Consider the following 24,601-nt stretch of genomic DNA (forward strand, 5'->3'; position numbering starts at 1 on the left):
TCCGAACGCCGCGTGAAACCTGCTTGCCGCACGTCATTGGTCGAGGCGATGAAGCCGTTGGCTCCCAGGCCCGCCTCTCCACCGCCTCTCGCTTTTCCCAGGGCGGATGCGCCTGCGCTCAGCTGCCTGGGCGGGCTGAGAGGCGCGGGTTGAAAAGTCTCGTTCCAAGTTTGGAGAGAGAGAGAGAAGAGCGCCTCAGACCTCGGTACCCGCGAGCGGGGAGGAGGCAGGAGAGAAGGACGCGGCGTCTGGGGAGCACCCAGGCTGTGAGCCGGAGCTCACGCTTCGAGAGCTAGAAGTGTGTGACGCGCCTGGGAAAGGCAGGAGCGCCTGCGGTTGGGCTGCTCTTGGCTAGCGAGGGGAGTCTGAGGCGGCGGCGAGGGGCGAACGACCCGACGCAAGATGGCGAGTAAAGAGAGTAAGAGGCCCTGCGGGGCGGCGCACGCCGGGGCCGCGGGGGGCGGCGGGCGCGCGAGGCCGCGGCACGCGCCGGCGAAAGGCGCGAATTGGCGTGAGGAGCAGGGGGCGGGGCCGGGCGCGAGGCTGGGCGCGCGCCTCGAGGGCCTACGCGGGACGGGGCCGCGGCGCTGAGGGCTCTGAGCACTTCCGGAGCCGGGCGCGGGGCCGCGGGGTGGGCCCCCTTCCCTCTCTCCCCTCGGACCCTCCCTCCCGGCGGCGGCGCTCCCTCCCGCGCCCTCGGTCCCGGGTGGAGGCGGTCTCCGCCGCCGGAAAGCGGGCACGGCGGCTTCTTCCACGCGCGCGCGTCGACCGCCTCGGGGTCGCGGCCCTTGTCCGGGGGATTCTGGAACCCGCCGGCCTATGGCTGCCGACACGGGCTTCGTGGGAGCGGAGGCCTCTCCTGGTGGGGGATGGAGGGAGCGGGCCGATGGGGTTTTGCTACACGTGGATTCGTCTCCCGGGGCGGGTCGTGGAGCTCCTCTACATACGGGTCGTCATCTTAGAACAGGTGCGAACAGCCGTAACCAGCAAGACAGTTTCCATGTCCGTGTAATTAATTACTCCGTTCTGAATACGCAGGCGGTATTGATCTCAAACTGCAAAAAATAAGCTTTCTGGTGTTAATATTCTCTCCACATTCTGGAAGAGCAGTTGTTCGCGTCCAAATTAGAGGTTATAGGCAAAGAGTAGATTAGGTGTGGCCGTCTCGAGGTGACCTCCAGTATCTGTGTATCGATTCTGATTTTGATCTCTCTCAGCCGCTTAATCGTATGGGCTTTCTCCAAATTTCAGTGTTTGAAGATACTGTGGAGGAGCGTGTCATCAATGAAGAATATAAAATCTGGAAGAAGAATACACCGTTTCTGTATGACCTGGTTATGACACATGCTCTGCAGTGGCCGAGTCTTACCGTTCAGTGGCTTCCTGAAGTGACTAAGTAAGGGTGTCTGGCAACTTTTATTTTGCACGAATTTAATTCTTGTCCTGAATTTCCTAATTTTGGCATTTTATACATAGAACAGAAAAATGTAATCAATTTAGCCCTTGGATGAGGTGGCAGGTGATTTTTATTTTCAAAATTTAAGGGGTTTATGGGGTGATTTCTGACATAAGTGTGGCGTTAAAAGGGGAGAAAGAATCTGCTGTGAGGTTAATTGTATTTGTAGGAAGCGCTGGATATGTTTGACATTTCTTGGGTTTAAATATAGAGCAGCGTCTCTTTGGGCTTCAGACTAATGGATTTCTTTAAAATTTTATTGAAAAATAGCATATGTACAGAAAAGTGCACAAATCATAAGTCTATGGCTTGATGAATTTTTACGGTGAACTATGTAGCCATGAACCCATGTAACCAGCCCCCAAGATGAGTATGTTTTAATTGGCAAAGGGGAAAAGAATTTAGCAACAGCTCACCAAAGAAAAGGTGTTGTTATTGGCTTATAGTATGAAATACAGTTTGAGATTGCTGTTGGTCTTCATACGAGTGTTCTTTTCAGCTATTTCTAAAACGTCTCTGGTAGTAATTGCTAACATTTGAGCACTTAGAACGGGGCCTGGCACACCTGAAAAGTTCTACATGCTGTTATTGGGTTTAATACAACAGCACTATGATTACTTTTTATCATCCTTGTTTTACTGATGTGGACATTGGGGCTGAGATGTTAAGTAACATGTCCAAGATTACACAGCTGGTAAGTGGTAGATCAGGTTTTTGAACCCAAACCGGGTGGCCCCAGAGTTGAGGTATCCCCTGCACTAGGTTACCTTTCTTATATACTTGCACTTTTTCTAGTAGGAGTTTGGCTATGTACTTTACAAGTGTATTAAATTTGGGTATTGTGAGCATATAATTTAATGAAGATTAATCAAACTCTAATCTAGAAAGGGGATTTTACGATGTTACAAAAATAAGAGTTAGTTTATATAAAATTACTCATATAACAGCCACATTCTCCATATGCCGTCATTGACTTCCATACAGATAGGGGCTTCCCTTGGGGTTCCCAAAAATCTCAACATAAATACACAGATGTGGGAAGAGTAGCCAAGAACTAAATAATGGAGAGGTCTAAGCATTGATAAAACAGTTTTGAGCATCAAATACTTAAGGCTATCCAGGTTCTGGTTTAGAGCATCTTGTGCATTTTACTCTTTGTGTTTTCCTGTTAAGCAGATTTAAAACTTTAACAACTTAATTTACATTCTCTTGGATGTTTTTGATCTACTGTAACAGTAGAAAAGAGCGGGGGCTTTAAGGTTAGAGACCTGAGTTTGAATTCTGCCCCTTGCTTCTTAGTAGCTTTGTGAATTCGAGCAAGCTGGTCAGTCTCTATCAGACGGAGTTGTCTGGTATGTAAATTGAGGTGCTGATGGTACTGACTGCCTGCATTTGAGGGAATTAAATAAGATCGTGCATGTGAAAGTGCTGGCGCAGAGTAAGTACACAGTAAGTGGTGACTGATGCTGATTTTTACACCCCTTTTGTTCAGAAATAATTTGTTAGATAGGATGGAATAACTATGTTTCTCCATTTGGATTTCAATGAAAGCTGCTTACTGAAGTCTTTTTAAAATGTTACCTATAATGTGTTTTGCATAAAGATTTTAAAGATAATAGAGCTATATGTTCTCAGCCCAGATATTGCTTTTATGTTAACGCTTAGAAATTTAACAGAAAATACTTTAACTAAATTATGTATTCCATGGTGTTCTTTGCGTATGAAGAAGTGGGATCTGGTTGTGCGACGTGCAGTGGCTCTGGGAATGCAAGAAAATGCCAGCCAGCCTGCATTCTTGGTTGTTGAAGATGGCTGTGGGGTGCTTTGCAGGGTTCTCTTTGGGGGATGAAGGCCCTGTAATTTGTGTTTTGTCACTACACAGAACAGTAGAAATGTTGGCTACTCTTACTGCCTGGCTCTTTGAGGAACTAGACCCTACTCAACCTCATAAGGCCTTCTGCCTACATAAAACATGTTTCCAAATGATTACTTGCGCTTTCTGAGCTGTTGTCCTTAAATTGAGTTAGGTAATCGTCCAAATAATTGATTTGGCTTTTAAAAATTTAGATCTCTCTAAGAGATTGTTTTTCAAAACTGGTAGATCATGGTTTCATATCTCTTATTAAATAATTTCTTAAACATATTGAGACTAACTTATTTTCTACCTAAAAAGCTTTGTAATCATTCAAATTCAGATGGTACAAAAGTGCATAGATTGAAAAATAAGTCCCCCTTCCACAGCCCCTATTCTCATAGTTCCCTTACCCAGAGCAGAGTCAGTCATTGTTTGCAATTTCTTATCCATCCTGCAGGCATGAAGAAGTACATACATATATCTTCCTTCCATCTTTTTTTTCTGGTAGCAAGGTGCTCGCTTGACTTTTTAATTAGGAGTTTATATTGGAGACTTTTTCCTGTCAGCATGCTTAGATATATTCATTTGTTTCAAGGGCTCCATAGAATTTTATTTATGGATATACTATAATTTATGTCACCAGTTCCCTATTGATGGATATTTAGGTTGTTTTTAGTCTTTTGCTGCTTCAGACAGTGCTGCTGAGAATAGCCTTGTGATAATCTGTGATTGTTGGGTGAATTTCTTAGCGGCGGAGTCAAAATGGTCAAAAGATTCTGGTGCTGAAAATGGACAAGGTCTTATCATAAGTGCTTCTGCAGCCTTAGGTGCATCCAGTATTGGAGGGAAATAGTGAAATAGTGATTGGTTCAGGAAAATAGGCTTGTATTTTAAATGATGGAGATGAAAGGATTTGTAGTATAAAGAAAAATCCTTATATGATGATCAAGTCATGGGAAACCAGAATAATTGAATTTTAGAATCAAGAGGAATTTTTCTGATCCTCCAGTCCGTCTTGGGACCATGCTCATAGAAAGGTCCTGTGATGAATTGACGTGTTGACCTGTGACTTTTACCTGTTGGTCTCAGTTTTTCTGCTTAATCCCGTAAAAAGCAAGTCACTTCCTTTTATGTCAGCCCTAACATTGCTCTGTGGTGCCTCCTTTTTCTCAAGCATTCCTATTTCTTTTCAAATGGTTCTCATGAGATATGTTTAAGTTCTCTTTCATTTTGAGCCACTATTCCTGGAAAAGGCTTCATTTTGTCTAAGTCCTCCTGAAGTACATTGCCTAGAGCCTAATTTTCTTTGTGATTTTTCCAGTTAAAAGTGGGCAAGTGCTCATGCACATTACCTCTCCTCTCCCCATACAAGTTCATCTAAGATGGAATTAATTACCTTTTTTGATAGCTACATTATATTCTTGGCCACTGAACATACATTGAATAAGACCCATGTCTTTTTTCAAACAAGCTGGTATTGCTTAGCCATGGCTGCCTTATTCTGTTTTGGGGATTGTTTGTGTGTTTATTGTTCTTTTTTACCTTAAGCCAAGTCTTGGTAAAATTTCATCTTGTATCTTTTTTGGTTATTAGTAAATTACATGCGTGGAAGTAACCCCCAAACTTTTTTTTTTAAAAGCACTGAATCCTTTGTACAGCTGAAATTTAGAAACAGATAAATAGCCTAACTTGTCTGGTGTTGGGGTTCAGAGCCCTACTTCTTAGCCCTCCTCATTGAGGTGGGACCATGGAGCACAGGTGAAAATTGATATTCTAGCTAATACGAATGAAGAAGTATTGTTAATAGATCAAGATGCAAAATCACTGCTTGGACCAGGATGCCAAGAGGCATCAGCAGGTTCTTCAGCCTCAAAGTGAGTTTCCACAGAACAAGGTAACAAAGCCTCCCTCCCCCCACCCCCGTAAAATTGAGAATGCCCATTTGATAAACTTTAAGCACCATAAACATAAGGGATTTTCACGTCATGCCATTTTCATTCATAGCCTATTTTTTAGTTGAAGAAACTGAGGCACACAGGAAAGTTGTGATTTAAGGAACTGCATGTGGCTAATTATAGTTTGAGCCAGGAGTTAAACCCAGTTTTTCTAACTCAGCATTTTATTCTTTCCATTCTACCTTGTTGACTCTTATTGGGAAATTGGAAACATCTAACATTAAAATAGAAGATATTTTTTAGGTGAAAAGTCATGATTTATAAGCACGGGGATTGGTGATAGATTGAATTTGTTAGCTACTGATTTCTTGTAGGATTAGTGTGACTTATTTTCTTTCCTAAACAGACCAGAAGGAAAGGATTATGCCCTTCATTGGCTAGTGCTGGGGACTCACACATCTGATGAGCAGAATCATCTCGTGGTTGCTCGTGTCCATATTCCGAATGATGATGCTCAGTTTGATGCTTCCCACTGTGACAGTGAGAAGGGTGGTAGGTATACCATATATTCCACTATTGATGTTTAAGGGAGTATGCCTCTTTCTAATTATATGTTTTTAAAACTTTATGCTCGGGGCTGGCCCTGTGGCCTGGTGGTTAAGTTCGGTGTGCTCCACTTCGGTGGCCCAGGTTCGCGGGTTCAGATCCCAGGTGCAGACCTATACCACTCATCAAGCCGTGCTGTGGCAGCAACCCACATACAAGATGGAAGAAGATGGCATGGTTGTTAGCTCAGGGCTAGTCTTCCTCAAGCAAAAAAAGAGGAAGATTGGCAACAGATGTTAGCTCAGGGTGAATCTTCTTCAGCAAAAAAAAAACCCTAAAACTTTATGCTAATATGTTTTGGCCCAGCAATTTAACTTCTGGGACTTTATCCTAGAACCACTCACCCACATGTGCCATAAGGATTTCACAATAGCATTATTTGTAGGATTGAAAAATTAGGATCAACCTAGCAACCCAGATGTTAGTTCATAGGAAGTTGGTTAAACACATTATAGTATGTTTGAAATACTGTGCAGCAATTACTAAGAATGAGATAAATCTGAAATTTTTATACACACGCACACAAAATAGGATAAATATGTATGCAGTGGTATGGAAAGGTGTCCAAGATAAATTAACTAGTATGTGTGATTATAGTACCCAGTTTGGTAAAAGTAATAATGTGTTGGTGTATGCATAGAAAAAAGCCAAGGAGGCACATATACCAAACAGTTAATCAGTTAATAGTGGGATTTTTATGGAAGCTGTTGAGCGCCCCCCCCCCCGCCCCGAATATACATTCCTCTGTTTTGGTATTCTCACGCTCACAACCACTCAAGTTTGGTGATTTTGCTAGGAGGACTCACAAGACTCGATAGCAAATTATGCTCAAGGCTAAAGTTTGTTAACAATAAATAGTACAGAACAAAAGCAGCAGGAAGAAGATATGCTGAGAGGGCTGCCATGAGTCTCATCCAAGGCTGCACAGGGTGTGCTTTCTCTCTGGCAGCCAACGACAGGGACATGTGCAGAATATCTCTGTCCAGGGAAACCCATTTGAGTGTCAAGGTCTGAGGCTTTCGTCGGAGGCTGGTTTCAGAGGCACATCCTGCTGGCAGCCAGCCATGACAACTGAAACTCAGGACCCCAATAATGAAACCAGGTGTATATTGTCAATCTTGATATTTGTGCAAAGCAACCCTGACGAACTGGTACAGCATGGTCTGTTGCTCCTGGTGTATGCCACAAAATCATTAATCCATCAGTGGCATAAAGAACATTCTGAGGTCTGTGTTCCTAGGAGTTGGCCAGGGGTCAGTCATGGTCCCAGTGTCGCTCAGAGCTGTGAGGGCTAAGCAACCAGACCTGCTGGGTTAGTGCTTTCCACACTGCCCCAAATGGTTTAATAGATTTTAACATTTTCCAGTATTTGCTTTAGGTTTTTTTCTTATTGAAAATAAAATATTACGTTATAGCTGAAGTCCCACCACCCATTCCTTCCTGCCTTTCCAGAATTCGTCACTGTCCTGAAATTAGTGTGCCATTTTCAACTGTTTGTATTTTTATTACTCATAAGTAATGAATATACATTAATGATGTTTAGCAGCTTGCTTTTTCCATTCAGTATTGTTTATGTGTTTGTATACCATGTAGATGTCTGTCATTCTTTTAATTGCTGTAAAGTATTCCATTATGATTAAACCTGAGTTTGTCCATTCTTCTACCAAGGGGCAGTTGAATTTTACCTATGTGGTGTTTTGGCTGTTATGAGCAATACTTCAGTGCACATCTGTGCCATGTCTCCTTGTACACATGTGGGAGAATATTTAGTGGAATGGAATTGCTGAGTTGTATGGTATATTCATTGTCAACTTAAAATAAATATAAAACTATTTTCCAAAATGATTTACTCAGTGTACTGCTCCCATAATTCACCGTCCATTCCCCTACAACCTTATGTATTATTTCTGAAAATATTGTTGTAATCAGAAACTTTTTAATGGCTTTTAGTCCTGAAGTATGTACTTACTGGACTTCCAGCTTAAGCATTAGTCTCTGTGCATAATATATGGATATATGAAGTTATTAAAGTCACTTGTCCAGTGTGTCACATTCTAACAAGTGACTGAAATAATTCACAGTTAACACCTTTTTTTATTCTCAGTTATGGTTTTTTTTTTTTTTTTTTGAGGAAGATCAGCCCTGAGCTAACATCCATGCCAATCCTCCTCTTTTTGCCGAGGAAGACTGGCCCTGGGCTAACATCTGTGCCTGTCTTCCTCCACTTTATATGGGATGCAGCCACAACATGAGCTGACAAGCGGTGCATCGGTGCATGCCCGGGATCCGAACCCTGGCCACCAGCAGCGGAGCACGTGCACTTAACCACTACGCCATGGGGCCAGCCCCAGTTATGGTATTTTTAATGGCTACTGTTGTCATTGAGATAGTGGTTTTTCAAACTTTTTCTTTCTTTTTTTTTTTTTTTTTGTGAGGAAGATCAGCCCTGAGCTAACATCCATGCTAATCCTCCTCTTTTTGCTGAGGAAGACTGGCTCTGAGCTAACATCTATTGCCAATCCTCCTCCTTTTTTTCCCCCAAAGCCCCAGTAGATAGTTGTATGTCATGGTTGCACATCCTTCTAGTTGCTGTATGTGGGACACGGCCTCAGCATGGCCGGAGAAGCGGTGTGTCGGTGCGCGCCCAGGATCCAAACCTGGGCCGCCAGTAGCGGAGCGCGAGCACTTAACCACTAAGCCACGGGGCCGGTGCAACCTTTTTCTTTTGAGTTTGAGAAAACAAAGCCCTATATTCAAAGTAAATCTTACCTGGAATCCCAGTTTTTTAAAAAGGATAGCTGTTCAGTTTGTTTTAACTAAAGAAATGGGGAAAATTGAGTATCTTGGTAGCAGAAGAGTTAGAAAGAACTCTTGGAGTCCATGGGGGTGAGAGGTTGAAAATAAAGTGGGGGCAGGTTTGGAGCAGGGTCTCAGGAGGGAGGAGGTGAGGGGATCAGGAGGGGTGGTCTTAGAAAGGCTGAGGCACATTTCTTCCACTGACACGAAGGGGAGGGAAAGGAGTGATTGCATGTGGTTGTGTGAGAGTAGTTGTGTGGAGTGGCATATGATTTTTCAGCGAAACAGAAATAGTAAGCTGTGTTTGCCATAGGGAAGAATGGCTGAATGCTGATAGTAAGCCATGGGAGCCAGTGTTCATTAAGCATTCCCACACAGCAGGAGCTGGCAGAAACTGAGCAGTGGTTTACTGCTTTCCGTGTGTTTTCGCCAGGCCCCAGCCAGTCTGTTTTACTTGTTACCTGCCTGGCTCCATTAGGCATTGGAGTTACTGTTCCCTGACCTGAGACACAGAGTGAGCTAAAAAGGAACGTGCAAAGAAGCAGCAATATAGGTCAAGAAAAAATAACACAGTTATAATGTGAAGCCTCTGAACTCAAGTGTCAGCAACTAATTCAAGTTTTTATCTATGAAATGTTCAAAGATGTTTTTGTCTGCTCTTATCTGCTTGGATGTTCTCTACTTGTATTGTTTCTGCTATCATCTTGCTGGTTCTCAGTAGTTATACTTTTTATGTGGCTTTGTTACTTTTCCAAGGCCTTTTTAATAACTGTTTAACACTGTATTCTTATTCACACAGCAGATAGAGAGGTTAGCCCCTCGTTGTAGCTTTGCACTCCACTAGCAGTTGAACCAAGTATGCTGGTGGAACCAATGTTTGTGTGATTGGGGTTGGGTGGGAGTTAGCATGGATTTCCAATTTGAGGATGTTTCTGACTTGAGATTCAAGGAGTGTTCATACCCTGAGGGTGAGACCAATATTTTCCAATGCAAATGAGCTTTGAGAATAAATAAATTCCAAGTGGCAAGTGAACCTATATTTTTGTGTTCTCTCTGGTCATTTGTGTTGTATTCTGTCAGGTTCAAGTCTGTTGGGTTGATTAAACTAAGTGACTTGTGAATTTTAATCGTAAGTGTATGTGTTTATTTCTTTCTTCTCACATTAGAATTTGGTGGCTTTGGTTCTGTAACAGGAAAAATTGAATGTGAAATTAAAATTAACCACGAAGGAGAAGTAAACCGAGCTCGTTACATGCCACAGAATCCTCACATCATTGCTACAAAAACACCATCCTCTGACGTGCTGGTTTTTGATTATACAAAGCACCCTGCTAAGCCAGGTATGTAGTAATAAAGTCAGGCCATTGCTTGACCATTTTTCTTAATTCAAAATGATAATTACTTTGAGGTCATTCAAACTATAGTATACTCTATAATTTTTAAAGGTTTAAAAATTGCTTTGAGTGTGCCGTAACCAACCTCAAGTTCAGTGATTTAACAGAAGGACCTCACAACAGACTATACTCCTGGTGAAGATTTATTACAGCAAAGGATGCAGAGAAAAAGCAGGAGGAAAAAGATAGATGTCAGGCAGAGTCCAGGGAGGTCAGGCACAAGCTTCTGATTCCTTCCCCACTGGGGCCACATAGAATGTGCATTCTTTCTCTCGTAGCAAACCCCAGGGGCACGTGCTAAATGTCTCTGCCCAGGGAAGCCCGTTTGAGTCTCAGGGTCTGGGGATTTTTATGGAGGTCTGATTACTTAGGCATATCCTGCCCTATGACTAGCCATGGTGCAGGAAACTCAGGACCCCAACAGTGAAGCTAGATACATCATGAATCTTGCTAAACAATCCTACAAGTCTTGACAAGCTGCTACAGCATGCCCCACTGCTCTGGGCATACACAACTTCATCAGTCAGTGACATGAAGAATTTTGTGAGGGTCATATGCCCAGGGGTTGGCTAAGGGTCGGTCATGATTGCAGGCTACTCTGGAGACATGCAGGGACTGAACAACCAGATCTGCTCTGTTAACTCTTTCCTCACAAAAATATTTTGAAAAATTGACCCGGGGGTGGGGTGGGTTGTCACCACACAAATTTGTGGGATAGCTGTAGTTTTCAGTCTTTTGTGTTAGAGCTAGTACTAGGTTTTGCAAAGCAACCAGTCATTTTATGGTCATGAGACCTGATTTGCATTGAGTATTTGAAATGAAGCACAGAGAATACCTTTTGAAGGTGGCTGTGGCTCAGACCAAGTCCTTGTTGGTGTGCAGTGCTTTTCCAAGCATTATAATAAATGTTATGGCTCACTCAGGAATGAGAATTTCCTCTTACCAGTTCTGATATACAGATAATCATTTAGTAATTAATGTATTTTCTTTTAGACCCAAGTGGAGAATGTAATCCTGATCTCAGGCTAAGAGGCCACCAAAAGGAAGGCTATGGTCTTTCCTGGAATTCTAATTTGAGTGGACATCTCCTCAGTGCATCCGATGACCATGTGAGAAACCTATTCTTCCTAATCTACTCATGTACTGAGAGTTAAAGACAGTGTCATGGACAGTTCTGCCTTGAAGAAACACTATATTAGATGAAAGATTTTCTAAGATAATACTGCTGATTATTGTGATAACATTTTCACAGGATTTAGAGCAGTGGTTATTTAATGACCTTTTTGGAGCCTTGGGATTCCACAGAGCTCTTTTGAAGTGGCCTTAGAATGGAGGGAATGTGGGTAAAAATAATGGTGGTCCATTATTTAAAAGCAGACCTCTATGGTGGAAACTCGATAAAGTGTTTATGAGGCCTGATTAATATAAATTACACTTTAGTTTATTTTTCGTTGTTTAAGTGTACAATTCAATGAGTTTTAGTATATTCACAAAGATGTGCAACCATCACCACTATCTAATTCTAAAACATTTTCATCAAGTGTCACAAAAAGAAATTCCATTACTCATTAAGCAGTTACTCCCCACTCCCTCCCTGCCCCCAGCTCCTGGCAACCATGACTTTATATTTCTATAGATTTGTCTATTCTTGATATTTGATATAAATGGAATCATATAATATGTGGCTTTTTCTCTCTGGCTTCTTTCACTTATAATGTTTTTAAGGTTCATCCATGTTGAAGCATATGTCAGTACTTCATTCCTTTTTATGGCTGAATAATATTCCATTATATGGATATAACACAATTGACTCTTATCAGTTGATGGACATTTGGGTTGTTTCCATTTTGGGGCTGTTTTGAATGATGTTGCTGTGAACATTTTTGTACAAGTTTTTGTGTGGATATATGTCTTCATTTCTCTTGGGTAATTACCTAGGAGTGGAATTAGTGGGTCATATGATAACTCTATGTTTAACTTTTTGAAGAACTGCCCAACTGTTTTCCAAAGGAGCTGTACCGCTTCACATTTCCACCAGCAATGTACCAGGGTTCCAATTTCTCCATGTCCTCACCAACACTTGTGATTGTCTTTTTTTTTTTTTGGTGAGGAAGATTAGCCCTGAGCTAACATCTGTTGCCAATCTTCCTCTTTTTGCTGAGCAAGATTGGCCCTGGGCTAACATCTGTGCCCATCTTCCTCTATTTTATATGTGGGATGCCTGCCACAGCATGGCTTGATAAGCAGTGCATAGGTCCGTGCCCAGGATCCAAACCTGTGAACCCTGGGCCGCTGAAGCGGAGGGCACAAACTTAACCACTATGCCACTGGGCCATCCCCTGTCTTTTTTATTATAGCCATCCTAGTGGGTGTGAACTGGTATCTTATTGTGGTTTTGATTGATACTTCCCTGATGACTAATGATGTTGAGCATCTTTTCATGTGCTTATTGGCCATTTGTATATCTTCTTTGGAAAAATATGTATTGAAATCTTTTGTCCATTTTTTAATTTTATTATTGAGTTATGTTTTTTATATATTCTAGATACAAGTCCTTTATCATATATATGATTTCAAAAAGTTTTCTCCTATTCTGTGAGTTTTTTTTTTTTTTTTGGTGAGGAAGATCAGCCCTGAGCTAACATCCATGCTAATCCTCCTCTTTTTGCTGAGGAAGACCGGCTCTGAGCTAACATCCATGCCCATCTTCCTCCACTTTATGGGGGATGTTGCCACAGCATGGCCTGACATGTGGTGCATCGGTGCATGCCTGGGATCCAAACCTGGGCCGCCAGCATCGGAGCATGCACACTTAACCGCTATGCCATGGGGCAGGCCCCTGTTCTTTGAGTTTTTGATGATGTTCTCTGAAGAACAAAAGTTTTTAATTTTGACTCCAATTTATATATTTTTTTATTTTGTCACTTGTGCTTTTGGTATCATATCTAAGAAGCCATTACATAATCCAGCATCACAAAGGTTTACACCTATGTTTTCTAAGAATTTTATAGTTTGAACTCTTACATTTGGATCTTTGATCCATTTTGGGTTTTTTTTGTGTGTGTGTGTGAGGAAGATCGGCCCTGAGCTAACGTCTGCCAATCCTCCTCTTTTTTTTGCTGAGGAAGACTGGCTCTGGGCTAACATCCATGCCCATCTTCCTCCACTTTATATGGGATGCCGCCACAGCATGGCTTGACAAGTGGTGCGTCGGTGCGCGTCTGGGATCTGAACTGGCGAACCCCAGGCCGCCGCAGCGGAGCGTGCGCACTTAACTGCTTGTGCCACCAGGCTGGCCCCCATTTTGAGTTAATTTTTGTATATGGTGTGAGGTAGGGGTCCAACTTCATCCTCTGCATGTGGACGTTCAGTTTTCCTCGCACCATTGTCTAAAAGACTCATCTTTCCCTATTGAGTTGCCTTGGCCTCCTTAATATAAAGTACTCTGACCATTAAAAGTACCATGGAAATGCAAAGTGATCTTGTTGTAATTTATTGTCGATCAGTGTGTGTAGCATTCTTGTCACTAACAGCTCCCTATCTTCTTTTGTGGATCCCATACCGTAAGCAGAAAGTGTTTGGTGTGACTCCAACCAGAAGCTGCGAGTTGACTTTGGGAGCTTTTGAAAGCTCGTGTAACTTGGCCAGCATTTTATGTCGGCTTCATGAGAGCAGGTTCTTTGCCTTCTTCCTTAGTATATCCCCGTGCTTAGAATAGGGCCTGTCATGTTGCAGACTTCTTGATATTTCTGTCGATTGCAATTTCTGTTAAGCTTTTTGAAATACTGAAAGTAGATAATTGGCCCAATTAAGGTTCTTCTGTTGCAAGTAATCAAAACCAACTCTGGGTAATTTAAACAGAAAAGGAATTTATCGGAAGGGCATTGGGTGTAGGGTAGCTGACAGGATTGCTGTGATAGCTCAAAAATGGCCTGGAAAAGAGAGGAAGAGGTCAGATCCACGGCCCAGATCAGGCCAGTTGAGGACGTCACTCTTGTCACCCCTGGAAAGTGGATGTTACTGGCCCTCCCCCCCCATTAGAACAGATTGTCCCCTGTTCCTGTTTACAATTCAAAGTTCTGCTTGGACTGATGGAACCTGGGTCAGTTTCTACAGCCCCACTGCAAGGGAGGCTGGGAAGCAAGGGTCTGCTTTAATTTTCTGAAAGGAAGCTTTCCTCCATTTTCCTCAAGGTAGATGTGGAGAGTCTCCCAAACAGGGAGGATGGGTTGTACTCAGTAACTTAATTACTAGTACTTTTTGAAGACACCGGGCTGGGAGTTGCTAGTCATAATAATAGCTGACGTTTCCATAGGGCTCCGCATGTGCTGAGCATCTTACTAATCTTCCCAGGATCCTTCTGAGGTGAGGAGCAGGGGAGGGTGGCAAGAGCTCCACACGTTCCTTTCTCTTCAGTGCATGTAAATTGTGCATCTGTTTAAGTATCAACAGAGACTAAGGGCACATGTGTTATGTAAAATTATTTTTTGTTACTGGGAAGTTAACTTTGTTACAGAAAACCGTCCAGATAAGAAAGCGATTTAAAAAGAGATGAAGCCCATACCAGTGTCAGTGGAATTAGTGTGAATATACCTTAATGGAATTACCTGTTACTTTAAACCAGTGGATGAGAATCATTGCCCTGTAGCTTGTGATTTTTTTTTTCATAAAAACTTAAGACTTTCTTCTTAACTTTTTTTGTGATGGGATGTCAAGAGAAGACTCAGCTCCCAGAGCCTGCTGATCTGTGGTATTTGAGGCCTGGGGAAGGCCCCATGGCCTCTCCTTGGGCTCTGCTGATGTTTTGAGGAGCACATTGTGGGGGTCTGTCTGCAGGCCCCAACCTTTGGCCTCTCAAAGTAGCCTAGGAGGGTTTCTGGGTCATTCACCTGTCGTACTTCCTGATGTCTACGAGTTTCTACTGAGAAGTGAGAGGCTTGTCCAAAGGCTGTTGCTTTTTTTTTTTTTTAATTTTAATTTTTATCGATGTCTTAATAGTTTATAACATTGTGAAATTTTGGTTTTACATTATTGTCAGTCACCATATAAATGCGCCCCTTCACCCCTCGCGCCCACCCCCCAACCCCCTTGCACCTGGTAACCACCATACAGTTCTCTCTGTCCGTGTGTTGGTTTATCTTCCACATATGAGTGAAATCATGCGGTGTTTGTCTTTCTCTCCCTGGCTTATTTCACTTAACATAATACCCTCCAGGTCCATCCATGTTGTTGCAAATGAGACAATTTTGTCTTTTTTATGGCTGAGTAGTATTCCATTGTATATATATACATATCTTCTTTATCCAATCATCAGTTGAGGGACACTTCTTGGCTATAGTGAATAATGCTGTAATGAACATAGGGGTGCATAACCCTCTTTGGATTGTTGATTTCAGGTTCGTTGGATAGATACCCAGTAGTGGGATAGCTGGATCATAGGGTATTTCTATTTTTAATTTTTTGAGGAATCTCCGTACTGTTTTCCATAGAGGCTGCACCAGTTTGCATTCCCACCAGCAGTGAATTAGGGTTCCCATTTCTCCACAACCTCTCCAACATTTGTTGTATTTTGTCTTGGTGATTATAGCCATTCTAATGGGTGTAAGGTGACATCTTAGTGTGGTTTTGATTTGCATTTCCCTGATGATTAGTGATGTTGAACATCTTTTCATGTGCCTATTGGCCATCTGTATATCTTCCTTGGGAAAGTATGTGTTCATATTCTCTGCCCATTTTTTGATCGGGTTGTTTGTTTTTTTGTTGTTCAGTTGTGGGAGTTCTTTATATATTATGGAGATTAACCCCTTGTCGGATATATGATTCGCAGATATTTTCTCCTATCTGGTGGGTTGTCTATTCATTTTGATCCTGGTTTCATTTGCAGAGGCTTTTGCTTTTTAAGAGGCACGTTGTAGTTTTAATCCCCAGTCTCCCAACCCAGCGTGAATTTTTAGGATGTGCATTTCTGTTTGGTAGAGACTGAACACTGGGCTCTTAGTGTTGTGTTGTGTAATCTAGACGAATTTTAGATACTTGAATGAATGTATTTAGGTAGAAATTCTAACCTGAGTATCCCTTGCCTGCCACCATGCTTGGTCTCCCCTTGCCCCCATTACAGTGTGTTTTCCTTGCCCTCCACATCTCAGATCATAGAAGCTACACCAATACTATACTCTTCTGTTTATGAAGCTTCGCTTTTGTTTGTATTTCCTCTCCCTCATGTTTATTTCTAACTTTTATATAGTTAAATTGTTTTGTTTATAGTTTTGTTTTTAATGAAAGTGTTTTAAATAAGATATTAGCATTTAAATTCAATCTCTTATGGATTTTGTTTGTTTTTTCCTTCTTTAGACTGTCTGTCTGTGGGATATAAATGCAGGACCAAAGGAAGGCAAAATTGTGGATGCTAAAGCAATCTTTACTGGCCACTCGGCTGTTGTAGAGGATGTGGCCTGGCACCTGCTGCACGAGTCATTGTTTGGATCTGTCGCTGATGATCAGAAACTTATGATGTAAGGTGGAAAGTTCAGTGGGGTCTTGTTATATGGGTGTCCTGAAGGACCATCAGTGATTGTGGTGGTCTGTGGTTTGATTTCTTTTTTTTTTTTTTTTAAGTTATGTTTTGGCCTTAAACAAAAAAAAAAGGAAAAAAACAGCTTTAGTGAGGTATAATTAACATAAACTGCACATATGTAATGGCCTTTTCACATATAAGTTACTGTGCTATATGAATGAACACAATTTTTTATTTAAAAAAGAAAACACTTATGTAAACATGAAGAAACATGGTTGGTGTAGTGGTAAATATCAAAATTGGGATTGGGGGACTTCGTTGAAGATGAGGGAGGAGAATGATTACATCAGGGTGTGGCCCCACAGCTGCATTCAGTCACCCTTTTGGTGCTGACGTGGAAATGAGGGTGAGCACGTGAGAAGTGGAGGGAGGGTCAAGTGGCCGCCTTGTGTGCCTGTACCTTTGTGTTTTAGATGGGACACCAGGTCCAATACCACCTCCAAGCCAAGCCACCTGGTGGATGCGCACACCGCAGAGGTCAATTGCCTGTCATTCAATCCCTACAGCGAGTTCATTCTTGCAACTGGCTCTGCAGATAAGGTTTCTACATTTTTGCGTATTTGGTGTTTACAAATGCAGCTGCTTTGTACTGTAATCAGATATTTTAAAATTCTTATGATAAAGTGCAGAAATGAATTCCTTTTCATTTGTTTCTTCAGACTGTAGCTTTATGGGATCTGCGTAATTTAAAATTAAAACTCCATACCTTCGAATCTCATAAAGATGAAATTTTCCAGGTACGTCACAGTTTTCTGGTGTCCCTGTGTCCAATTTTAGTAACTTTTTGGTAGGGGGAAATTAAAAAAATTTTTTTTTCTTTTATGTAGTGGGCATGGACATTGTCTTTTTAAAAAGCTCCTCTTCTGTTGTATAAGTTAACAGTGGGAAATAACTTGGAGCTTTTTGAGAGACTATTAGTTCAGAAGTAGAAAAAAGCCTTGCAGAACAAGATCTGTTTAAAGAGATCCCAAGGACTCTTCAGTGAAGGTGTGCCAAGCGCAGTGGGTCCTCGAGGGAAAAAATGTCTCGTATATGGTTTAAAATAGAGATTTGCATAGGTTAAGATATACGTCACTGAAAAATTTAAAAGTTTCTGGGATGGTTATGGGGCTGAATAAGTTTATTGGGCCCCCTAGTATGGGTTCCCCTGTATTGGGGAGTGTGCGACCCTCCTGGGGCCAGGCTGGGAAGACAGGCCATTTAAGAGCCCTTGAAAGGATAAGACAAGGAGGATGAGGGCTGTAGGCCAAGGAGAGGATACAGAACATGAGACAGGGAACTATCAAGGATGAGAACAATATCCATAAGCCTAGGAACGGGTGATTGTTTACCTTTTCAAATATGTCTTGCTAGGTCCACTGGTCTCCACATAACGAAACTATTCTGGCTTCAAGTGGTACTGATCGCCGCCTGAATGTGTGGGATTTAAGGTAACTCAATCTGTTGACAAGAAACTGCATAAATATGTTCATCTGGCAGATTATGTAATAATTCATAAACTAGAAGAACAATTTGCTAACCCCGGTTTAATAAGTTTAATGTTAAAGTAACTTTTAAGTACCTTTCTGAAAGATCTTTGTTCTTTGAAATAGAAGTGAATCAGCAAATGGACTGTAAAATTATATGATGTGAGTTTTGTTTTTCTATTGAGATTCAGGCAAGAAGTTTGGGGGGGTGGGTGTATGTGTTTTAACATCCAAATGAGTATATTGAAAACACTCTTGCTATAGAAAGGGGTAAAGGTGTTAGCTGTTCATGTCTCATTGGATCTCACATACAACTGTAGGATTAGTCTTCCCAGAGTTTTTCTACAGTTTGCTCTTCTGTGCTTTCCTGGATTCATTCCGCAGGCAGGAGCTCCTGCTGTAGGTTGTATAAGTGCTGGGGATTCACTTGGAATGGAGTGAGCACAGCCCATGCTGTCAGAGAGCTTGTGTTCTTCTGGCGCTCACTGTATAAAGAGTTTCTTCCAATTCTTAAATGTCCTTGACTTCTCAGAGTTGCCATTTTAAGAATTTGAGACTCCTGTACTTTTTCTTCTCCTGTAGTTTGTTTTATCTGAGCCTTTAGAGCCATTAATAAAGTTGTTCAGTTATATACTTCTCCATAAGATGTTAAGTTTAAATCAAGTTACCAAAAAAACACTTATTTCCTATCTTTATTAAGTGTATTGCTTTGAAGTGGACTGAGATTTTAGTATATTAGAACCAAGGCTGCCTTAATTACAGAGACAGTAGACCCATCCTTCAGGGTATGGAATAGAGACACTGCAGAATAAAATGCTTGCATTTTAAAACTTCGAAATATCTAATGTTCTCTGTTCTTATAGAACAAACTCTGGCCATGATAGATGCTTGAAAATATAGAGAATCTTTAAAGCAGACGTTTGAGTATATTCTTCTATTTTATTTGAAAACAATTTTAGTAGTAAAATTAGAAACCTAAAACAAAACTATCTAGTGGTCGTATGAAGTTTTGCAGCAAGGTTTGAAAGTCTGATGCCCTGGCAACTGAATTGTCCCTACAGGTGCCAATAATAAACTTGTAGGCATTGTAGAATTTTTTTTTAACTTTTTGTTTATTGTGGTAACATGGGTTTATAACATTGTATAAATTTCAGGTGTACATCATTATACTTCTATTTCTGCATAGATTACATCATCTCATGTTCACCACCCAAATACTAATTATAATCCATCACCGTGCCTAATTATCCCTTTCCCCCTCTTCCCTCCCCGCTTCCCCTCTGGTAACCACCAATCCAATCTCTGTCTCTATGTGTTTGTTTGTTGTTGTTATTATCTACTACTTAATGTGACTTGGTACTATTAAAACTACACTAGATGACATTATGGATTAAAATGGTCGGTGTTGGCAAGTTGGTGTACTCCTGACAGGGAGGAGAAACATAATTGTCTAGCAGTCCCACGTGTTTGGTGTGTTGGATTAGTTTTATGGGGGGAAAAAAAGTGTCACTTGGAAAGTGGTGTATTTTGGCTGTTTTTTAGCAGTTATTACTAGCAGAGTCTGCCTTTGGGCTAGGGTGCAGATAGGGCTGATATTGGTGGGTAACTTCAGAGTGATTTCACTGTTGGGATTGATGGCAAATTCCAAAAAGTGAATTTTTTGTGTGTGTGTGAGAGGAAGATCAGCCCTGAGCTAACATCCATGCCAATCCTCCTCTTTTTGCAGAGGAAGACCGGATCTGAGCTAACATCTATTGCCAGTCCTCCTCCTTTTTTCCCCCAAAGCCCGGGTAGATAGTTGTATGTCATAGTTGCACATCCTTCTAGTTGCTGTATGTGGGACGCGGCCTCAGCATGGCCGGAGAAGCGGTGCGTCGGTGCGCAGCCGGGATCCGAACCCGGGCCGCCAGTAGCGGAGCGCGTGCACTTAACCGCTAAGCCACGGGGCCGGCCCCCAAAAAATGAAATTTTTAAGAGAAGAAAAAAATAAAACTTAACCTTTCCTTGCGTATACATTCCATAGTTGTTTTGTTGACGTATCTATGATACTGACGTGTAATAGTATCTCCTGGAATGAAAAAAGCTTGGATTAGAGGGAAGTGGGAGGGGCTGGGCATCACTTCTTCTGTAGGTATTTTATATACATTTCATCTTTTAATTCTAATGCAGTAAACACCATAGTTAAAATATTGAATGAATTTTAAGTTAATATTTAGTATTAACAATTTCTGTTCTGCAGCTTTAGTTATGAACAGCTCTTACCGATTTCCAGAAAGTAAACATCCTACCCTCCCACCAAAGAATATAAAAACTCTAATTGATAGCAGTATAGAAAAGTTGTTTTTAGAATGTGCCTGTGTGTTTTAAGATGCGCTTTCTGGGCTGATACTGGTTTTGCAGACATTCATGCTACAAGAATTTCAATGATGAAAGCTTTATGTTCTTTGTTAATAGCAAAATTGGAGAAGAACAATCAGCAGAAGATGCGGAAGATGGGCCTCCAGAACTCCTGGTATATATTGGCTTTCTTATGCATGATGAAATGTCATATGCAGATTGGACTGTTGGTCATTGATCCATGTATCTGGAAAATGAGTCAGAACTTCAAATTCTAGGTCTTAAAGATGATTTCAAATAGGAGGCCTTGGAGGTTATTGTGATTAGGTTTTAACATTTATTGAAAATAGTAAATTGGGCCCAGTAGGTTTTTATGAATGTTTCACTGGAAAGAATTTGAGCTCCTGGAAAATAGTATATAGTCATTTCTCACTGATACTCAATTGTAATATCTGTGAGGGTTTTTTTTTTGGGGGGGAGCAGGTATTGATATTCAATTAGCAAGACTTAACACTTGCTACAGTATAGAAAAAATTTAATGACCTGATTTTTAAGTTCCCTGCCCAGAAAATGAATGCTGCTTCTCTTGTTGATGCCAACAGAGCCCACCATTTCCCGCTCACTCCTAATTGAGTCATCTCAGCTGCTCCTCAGCCCCTTAAAGGGTTACATGGTGGTGTCTGTCCTGTCTGTCCTCATCCTTCCCATCTTTCTGAGTCCTTCAGTGTACACGATGAAGCATTGCCAGACATAGCAGTGGTTCTTTGTCCTCACTCTGAATTCAACGTTTGTCTCCACCTGTCATTTGGCAGATAAGCACTCGTTCCTCTGTAAAGTGTATTTAGCTCTTAGGCCAGAATTAATTTTTTGTACATTTGTTCTTTGCCCACCACTTTTGAAAGGTAAAGAAGGCCCTTGAGGGTGACCCCTACACACGGAAGATGCCCGCTCAGTCCCACATTGTGTGGGCATCTGAGACCCCCGTACTCCTTGTCCAGTGTGTTGTGTGCCCAGCAGCACTGCACACAGTGGCAGAGTGGTGTGGTGAGACTTGGACGTACCAGCATGTTCAGTGTTAATCCCACTGCTGCTTAAGGAAGAGTATTTCTCAGTAAACTGCTACCCTAGACAGATGACAGCATCTGAATGGTGACTTAATCTGAAAAGTCTGTTTTATGATGCAGGGCCTCATAGTTTAAGTATTTCTAGCTAAGGTATTGCTACCAGCTGTTTTTGTCCAGCTATTTTTACTTATTTTTTTACATTGGTAACACCTTTATTGAGATATTACTCACATACTATACATTTCACCTATTTAAAGTATACAGTTCAGTGGTTTTTAGCATATTCATAGAGTTGTACGACCATCACAAATTTTGGAACATTTTTGTCCCCTCAAAAAGAAACTTCGTACCCTTGAGCTATCACTCTCCAATCTTCTCCTTTCCCCAGCCCCTGGCAACTACTAATCTACTTTCTGTCTCTCTAGATTTGCCTATTCTGGAAATTTTTCATATAAATGGAATCATATAATATGTGGTCTTTTGTAACTGATTCTTGGACTTAGCACAATGTTTTCAAGGTTTCCAGCTATTTTTTGACATCACAGGGAGAGGAGAGTGTATTACTTCATATATTATGGCTCTGTAACAGTTTCATGGTCCTTGAGAAAATCCACTAGGATCTTGCTCTTTTCACAAGAAAGCTTGAAATCAAGGGACATTTAAGTGTGGTAAACTGTATACTAACTATAATTTTAATATAACAATATCTTGATGACTCCTGTATATATTCAAGGCCAGTGGTCTTAAAATATTTTCACTTATGTCCCCTGAAAGACTATTTTGAAGAGCTGTTTTATCCCATCTCATTTTTAAACTGATAAAATTATGAAGTAAAATAGTTACCTTGCATGTAACCTAGTTGGCACAACAGAGACCTCTGTCAAACTAGAGTCAAATCAGACTTCCTGTCAGGAAGTGTGACTTCTCAGTTCAGAACAACGTATTCATATTGTCCTTTTGAGAATTGTTTCTTCTGAATCTTAATTGTAAGATAAATAAGGCCCAGTGCCTTCCCATGAGGTGGTCTCTTGCAGGAAGCAAGACTCTGCCCCCTTCAGCATTTCTAAGCAAAGCCCTCCGTTTAGCCCTCAAGAGGGGACTGTCAGGAGCTATGCTTTTGGAGCCCCGGGGATTTTTCTTCCACTTGGGGCCAGTGAGCCTTGGAGAGATTGAGGATGGCGGAGAGGTATGCCTGCCTTTTAGTAAGGGGGAGAAGGGGAACTGTGACAGGGGGGCTGCAGAAGAACCAAGAGACTCCTCAGGTGGGTCAGGTTTAGGAAAGAGTATATAATATTAGACATTCTGGAAATCTATTACCTTAAATGTTTGTACCGAACTATATATTTGATAACAAGGCAGAATTAATGTTAATTGTGTTAGGTATGGAAATGGCATTGTGGTCGTGTAGGAAAATGTCTATTCTTAGGTGATGCAGGCCGAGATACTTAGGGGTGAGGTGTCCTGTCTGCTGAGCAGGTGTGTGTCTGGGTAAGAGAAAGCACATGGTAACAAGACTGAGTGGGGAATCGAGGTGGAGGGTATCCAGGCGTTCATTGTACTATTCTGTCACCTTTTCTGAGGGCTTGGAAATTTGCAAAAGAGTGGTGGAGGGGCACGTTACTAAGCCTGTACCGCCCTCCCTCCAAACCAAGGGACAGTGACCCCTAGTTGCAAGACTGATGCTCTAAAAACTTTTAACATGATAGGAAAGCAAGGCTTTTTTTGTTCTTATTAACAGTTTATTCATGGAGGACATACTGCCAAGATATCAGATTTTAGTTGGAACCCCAATGAGCCTTGGGTCATTTGCTCCGTGTCTGAGGACAACATCATGCAGATATGGCAAATGGTGAGCTAAAATACGAATTTTTCCTGAATGACTATCTTGTAAAGGAGAGATTTACTGATGATATGGTGTAATAGAAATATTTCAAATATTTAGGTTCTGCATATTATACCAAATATTTATAGAAAGGAAACAATCTTAACAGACCTTTTTCCATTTTAACAACAGTCTTTAGTTCAGTATGCACCTGTCGGGTTGGGAGAAATCTCTGTACGTGTCTATATACACAGATGTAGACAACGGCACATGCTCCTATTGTCATGATTGTTGCTCTCTTCATCACCTGGGCTCTTGGCATCTCTGCTCTGTGTCCAGCGTTTGCTGTGTTATAGGCATGAAGGATCCGGGGGAAAGTGCCAGTGCGTTCATGTGAAACTGAGTTCTCTGACGATGAGCACTAAGTACTTGGTATTTCTCAGGCGTTGAGTTGTTAACCAGCCCTTTCATAAACTTCAGAGCTGTCGCTCCCTCTAAATGATGTTTGAAATGCTTTGGAGAAACACCTTTTATGACCAGTAATTGAAATAAGTAGTGCATGGGCAGCTAGGTATATATGTGGAATTATACACTGGCAGATAATTTTTGAGAACACTGGCCTGCCTTTTCCTCATTAAAATCTTTGGGGGAAAAACACAAAAAGGAAACTTAACTGTGTCCACATATAATTTCTAACACTGAAACACACTGACCAGTGAATCCTAAAATCTGGATAGGCAGAATTATTAAATGCTATTTTTAGATAATCTTGTAAAAACCATGGGGAGTTTTACCTATGAATTTATTTGGTTGTTATCTCCAGGCTGAAAATATTTACAATGATGAAGAGTCAGATGTCACAGCATCGGAACTGGAGGGGCAAGGATCTTAAACCCACAGTACGAGACATATTTCTGTTGAATGTACTGCTACATGAACGCTTGGTTCATCAAGCGCCACAAAGGCAGTGTATAGTAGGGAGTAGAAGTTGGAGGGCATATGGCGTTCTCTATCTTTGATTCTAGCACTTTCAAGTGAGCTATTGCGTACTGTATCATATTGTAGCTTTTAGGGAAGAAAGGAAATGTTGCTTAAGAAAGAACATCACTGTTGTTTTAAAATACAAGTAGCGGGGTACTGCCTTTGATTCAACTGTTTTAAGTCCTTGTTTTCTCAAACTAAGTGCTTGCTGTTCCCAAATATGCAAGAATAACTTTTACACTTTTTCCCTCCAACACTTCTTGATTGGCTTTGCAGAAATAAAGTTTTAAAATAAATTTTGTTTTATTCTTTTAGAACCTTGGTAGGGGTGTGTGTGTGTGCATATGTCCCTTTC

General features: G+C 41.4%; 1 protein-coding gene across 3 annotated transcripts; it reads left to right on the forward strand.

Moving 5' to 3' along the window:
* Positions 1-138: 138 nt before the first annotated feature.
* Positions 139-24,563, forward strand: RBBP7 (RB binding protein 7, chromatin remodeling factor). Of its 3 annotated transcripts, none has more exons than XM_004435162.3 (12): positions 139-418; positions 1,252-1,396; positions 5,613-5,758; positions 9,775-9,948; positions 10,996-11,111; positions 16,354-16,514; positions 16,990-17,116; positions 17,236-17,313; positions 17,930-18,006; positions 20,497-20,554; positions 23,182-23,292; positions 24,089-24,563. In XM_004435162.3, the coding sequence occupies exons 1-12, from the start codon at positions 403-405 to the stop codon at positions 24,155-24,157; spliced, it is 1,278 nt and encodes a 425-aa protein (XP_004435219.1). In that variant the 5' UTR covers positions 139-402; the 3' UTR covers positions 24,158-24,563. The 3 variants fall into 3 exon arrangements, with proteins under 3 accessions (XP_004435219.1, XP_014646614.2, XP_087283889.1); XM_014791128.2 differs by lacking the exon at positions 139-418 and adding an exon at positions 805-967; XM_087427763.1 differs by lacking the exon at positions 139-418 and adding an exon at positions 805-967 and having other exon boundaries at positions 9,802-9,948.
* Positions 24,564-24,601: the final 38 nt, after the last annotated feature.

Source organism: Ceratotherium simum, chromosome X (assembly GCF_057802395.1).
Source record: "Ceratotherium simum simum isolate JZ-2026a chromosome X, ASM5780239v1, whole genome shotgun sequence".
Taxonomy (NCBI): domain Eukaryota; kingdom Metazoa; phylum Chordata; class Mammalia; order Perissodactyla; family Rhinocerotidae; genus Ceratotherium; species Ceratotherium simum.

Bases quoted from the DNA above. Each gene is read 5' to 3' on its own strand.
- RBBP7 (XM_014791128.2), top strand. From the start codon at position 820: ATGGCTGCCGACACGGGCTTCGTGGGAGCGGAGGCCTCTCCTGGTGGG. The intron at 5,759-9,774 runs GTAGGTATACCA...TTCTCACATTAG, and splicing joins CTGTGACAGTGAGAAGGGTG to AATTTGGTGGCTTTGGTTCT. The intron at 23,293-24,088 runs GTGAGCTAAAAT...TGTTATCTCCAG, and splicing joins TCATGCAGATATGGCAAATG to GCTGAAAATATTTACAATGA.